Source organism: Ruditapes philippinarum, unplaced genomic scaffold, assembly GCF_026571515.1.
Source record: "Ruditapes philippinarum isolate M1 unplaced genomic scaffold, ASM2657151v2 ctg7552_1_1_1_1, whole genome shotgun sequence".
Classification (NCBI taxonomy): domain Eukaryota; kingdom Metazoa; phylum Mollusca; class Bivalvia; order Venerida; family Veneridae; genus Ruditapes; species Ruditapes philippinarum.
This window is the reverse complement of record NW_026863919.1, coordinates 70,981-75,909: the sequence shown is the minus strand read 5'-3', so window position 1 is coordinate 75,909 and position 4,929 is coordinate 70,981. Positions and strand designations below refer to the sequence as shown.

At 35.7% G+C, this 4,929-nt stretch overlaps 1 protein-coding gene across 1 annotated transcript; it reads left to right on the top strand.

Moving 5' to 3' along the window:
* Positions 1–1,547: 1,547 nt before the first annotated feature.
* Positions 1,548–2,801, top strand: LOC132723840 (heavy metal-binding protein HIP-like). The gene is made up of 2 exons (XM_060708638.1): positions 1,548–1,767; positions 2,133–2,801. The coding sequence occupies exons 1-2, from the start codon at positions 1,593–1,595 to the stop codon at positions 2,567–2,569; spliced, it is 612 nt and encodes a 203-aa protein (XP_060564621.1). The 5' UTR covers positions 1,548–1,592; the 3' UTR covers positions 2,570–2,801.
* Positions 2,802–4,929: the final 2,128 nt, after the last annotated feature.

Genomic DNA, 4,929 nt, shown 5'->3' with positions numbered 1-4,929 from the left:
CGCACGTGATGCTCGCCTTACAATTGTGTACATTTGTGCCAAGTTATATTGAAATCCCTCTATGCATGTAGAAGTTATGCTCGGACAAGCGTTTTTCAATGACCTCTAAGTGTGACCTTGATCTTTGACCTTGAGACCTGGTTAATAAATTAGATAATTGAGACATTACTTTACACTGTACATATATGTATACCAATAAGAAATCAAAGTTACAGTTTGTCCCATCTGTTGCATTATTAAATATTCAAAAAAAAAAAAAGAAATGAAAAAATTGTCTGATATTGTCTGATTTAAACTATGTTACAAAGTACCATGACTAAAATGTCTTGACAAAAACTGCCGATGCATTTGTTATAATATTTGCATTTTGCACCAGTCCATTAATTGTAGCTCCGCCCACAACCGGAATAGTTCATGGGAAAGCTTGACCATGAGCTTAAGTAGGGCTAATGTGCTGGTTCAAAGCATTAGAATGGACAGGAATACATGTATATATACCCAACTCTCACTTCCAGTGTCTTTTAATTTAGATTCTACCATTTGACTTGCCCAACAGACAGAACCTTTGCTATGGTTTTGCGATCCTATAGTTCAAGTCTCTGCTTTGCAAGGAGATAGGGTATGGTTACAATTGCCTGGCAAACAACCATGTCATATGGCAACTTTCCATCTTACTTGTCGAGGTCGACCTCAGGTGACCCTATGTACGTCATTTCAGGCACGGGCACTAACGGGCACCTGATTAAGCTAGATGGATAGCTTCCTCACATGAAGGAATCAAAGTCCCTGGTGGGATTCAAACCCACAGCGATGAGCGGCAAGTGGTTTGAAATTAACGACCTTTACCACTCGAACACGGACGCCCCACACTTTAACACAATATCATGTACTACTACTATTCTCCCGGATGACCTGGGCAAAAATGATCACCGAAATCACGAGACACAAAGACTTTGAATTAGTAATGTTTGCCTGTTCCCATCTGAAATTGATTGCATACTTTTTACGAGTACATCTACAAACACTCATCTACAAACACTTATGAAGAATACATTCTTTCAAGTAATTTGTGTCTGCTTTAAGCTACCTCGAAAACAATATATATACAAGATATATGTAGGCACAACATTCACATTTAAACTTCTGGATTTCAAGTGCTACTGTATCAGAGTTTTTATACTCCTTGCTGTAACAGCATGTATTTGCCACCTTGTCAATTCGTTATCCTTCCTTCTATCTATAGGGAAAATATATTATGGGGTTAGGGTAAGAGCCACTTGACATTACGGGGTTCATTCCGGGTTGAAAAAGTGGCTTAAAATGTGGGTGAAAGTAAAAGTATTAAAGGAATGTGATTAAAACTTCATACAGTCATATGCTAATTATTGTATTTTTAATAGCGTTTTAATCCTTTGATCAAGAATAAGATGATTTGTATTAAGTCCATTTGTATAGTTCACTGTTTTTTTCTCTCTAGAGACCAATCGTTCAACATATGAACTCTACTCATGTAAATAGAATGATGCCAAATGTATACAGAGATAAGAAATTGTCACATTTTATATCATTGTGAGATTGTTTATCATAAAACAATGTTTAATACAATTGTAATTCTTTTTCTTGTTCTCGGAACAAGTACAGTTTACAGCCTACTGCTAGATGAACAGCCGGACAGCAGTGTTCTTCAGCTGTTGGTGAAACTAGAAGCTGATGTTAACAGTAATAAAGCTCAACTCAAAGAACTACAGGAAGCATGTACATGTTCAGGTACCGCTTATTGTCTCAACCTTTGTCGTTTAAAGAGTATAGTTCATTTCGTTAAGGGAGATTTAATGGATTATTGGATTTTTGGCAAAACTTTTTTTATAATAATCTAGTCCGACAAACCAAATCACCTGAGGTAGATTTATATGATACAGTATTATCAATTTTTAACTTAATTCGTACTCAACTGTACGAACTGGTAGGTCTCTGTCAGCAAAACTAAATAGCAAATAAAAGTATTTGGTAAGTTAAATCATAAATTACCATCCTGATTATACGCAGCGTGATATAGTTTTTAAAAGAAAAAAAAAGGAAATAATAATAATGCAAGTATAAAGAAGATTTCAGTGTCTGTAAATATATTTTAGGCTCTAACAAGGATCACAGCACAGCGTTTATGGCATCACTAGGTCATGCTATTACCGGATGCTTATCGGAACATCCTGTAATATTTGACCAGGTCAAACTAAATCAAGGCTCAGGCTACGATTACAGACATGGAACATTTCGTGCACCAGTTAACGGAACGTATCAGATAAGTGCAACATTGTCATCTACACCGAACAACGTTGGTTTCCATGTAGCGTTCGTGAAAAACCTAGCTAGTAACAGTGTTGGATATCTGTATGCTGATGCCAAACAACCTCACTGGCAGGAAAAGAGTACCTCGCTAGTATTACACCTGAACGCCGGCGACGATGTCTGGGTATCATGTTTAAGCGAAAGTACAATTCATGGAGACCACCAGACCGGAACCTCAGCCTTTCATTCTCATTTTTCTGGCTTTCTTATATCAAAAGATTGAAAAATCAAAACTACTTTAAAAAAAAAAATCTTTGATTTAATACTACCTGCTTATTTAATTGTGCTTTAAATATCTGTATAACGATGTCAACCAGTCTCATTTGCAGGAGAGAAGTACAACTTAGTATGTATAACAACGACATAGATTTATCGTGTAGAATGGATATCGTGAAAACAATAGAATGGTTCATGGAGATATATTATGTATACTTATATCTCTTCTTGAGTTGATATAATGGCTGATATTTGAACTCGATGGTTCGCAGTCGTCAGGCCGTTAACTGTCGATAGGCAACAAACTTTATGCTGCTAGGGCAAAAGGCCGCAAACTTTATGCCAATAGGTTGCCAGGCCGCTAACTTCATTCCGATAGAGCGAAAGGTCGCTAAATGTATGCTACTAGGTCGTAAACTTCATGTCGATAGGGCGAAAAGCCGCTAACTTCACAAAGCTGGTTAGAGTACATTAATTTTGATACTCCAAGTTATGCTATGTATAAAATGAATGCCTTTTTTACGCAAATGATTTTTTCAATTAGAAATTGTTAGAATTGACAGGTATATATCCAAATCTCAATTCAAGTTTCTTTTACTTTGGATTCTACCATTTGACTTACTCCACAGACAGAACCTTTGCAAAGGCTTTAGCGATCATAAAGACCAAGTCTCTGTGTTGCAAAGGGATAGGGGTGTGATTAGAATTGCATGGTATACAACCATATCAGAGGCTCTAGTTTGTATTCTTCTTATTATAAGACATACATATATACCAATAACATTAATACTGCTTCTTTTATTAATTGCCCACAAGACACTAACCTTTTTGTTGGATTTTGTTTTATGTCGCATAAACACATTATAGGTCATATGGCAACATTTCATCTTACTGGTGGACGAAGACCTCCGGTGCCCCTCCGTGCATTATTTCAGGCGAGGGCTCTGACGGGCACCCGAGTAAGCTAGCTGGATAGCCTCCTGACATTAGAGAATCCAAAGTCCCTGGTAGGGATTCGAACCCACAACGATGGGCGGCAAATGGTTTTAAAATAACGACTTTTACCACTCGACCATGGACGCCTCGGGGTCACTCTAACACAATATTATGTAGTATTCTCCCGAATGACCTGCGCAAATATGATCACCGAAATTACAAGGCCCCTTTTCAATAAGTAATGTTTGTCCGTTCACATTTGAAATTGATTGCATACTAAGTACTTTTTTACGAGTATATCTGCAAACACTTATCTACAAACACTTTCAAGTAATTTGGGTCGGCTTTAAGCTACCTCGTAGACAATTGTTGTTTTTTTAAAAGACGATGATCAAGATACATGTAGGCACAGCTGCAACTGTATCAGTTATACTCCATGAAGTAACAGCATGTATTTGCCACCTTGTCAATTCGTCAATTCTTCCTTCTATCTAGGGAATATATATTATGGGGTTAGGATACGAGTACAAGAAGGTTCATTCCAGGTTGAAAAAGTGGCTTAAATTGTGGGTGCAAGTAAAGTATTAAAGGAATATGATTTAAACTTCATACAGTCATGTACTTACTACTGTATTTTTAACAGCATTTAATCCTTTGATCAGACATAAGATTACTAATAGTAAGTTAATTTGTATAATTCATCGTTCTTTCCTCTAGAGACCAGTTAGAGAAAATGCAGCGTTCAAGAACCATAATTTTACTTTGCTTTACTTTTTTAATTATCTCCCTTTATGGTTCATGTACTTTAAATGTTAACAATGATATTTTATGTAAACTTTACACATTTATAAAAAAGAAAACAAAAGAAGAAAAAACGAGAGGAAGCGCAGTGTTAAAAAAGAATCATAGCTCTACATTGTTTATCTTTGAATTATCTCCCTGCATAGTATTTAAAAGGGCTTGCCATTAATTAGCTTGAAAAATAAACTTTACACAACGATATTGGTATTAATAAGCAAGGGGAAGTGTAGTGTACACAATACATAATTCTACGTTGCTTAATTTTCAAAGATATACTCATTTATTTCATGCTTTCCAGTGTTTTATTGTAATATATCGGATGATTATATTCTGATAAACCACTAGTGAAATTTATAAAAAATAATTTTCACTGTAGCCGGACTATATCTGAATGCGGATGGACAGAAAATCATAAATAAATGGAATAACAGGCAGAAATAAATGCCGTCATACGTAAATTTTGCTTCTTTAGGAAAAGAAAGTCAATGTCATCATACATCATGTTAGAAATTTAACAAAATTAGAGAAATTTAACGGAACTAGATTTCAAAACTGATGATGTGACATCATGATATAATGACGTCACAAAGGAGATGCAAGACGTTACGCGGCAAAATCAGTAAAAAAATA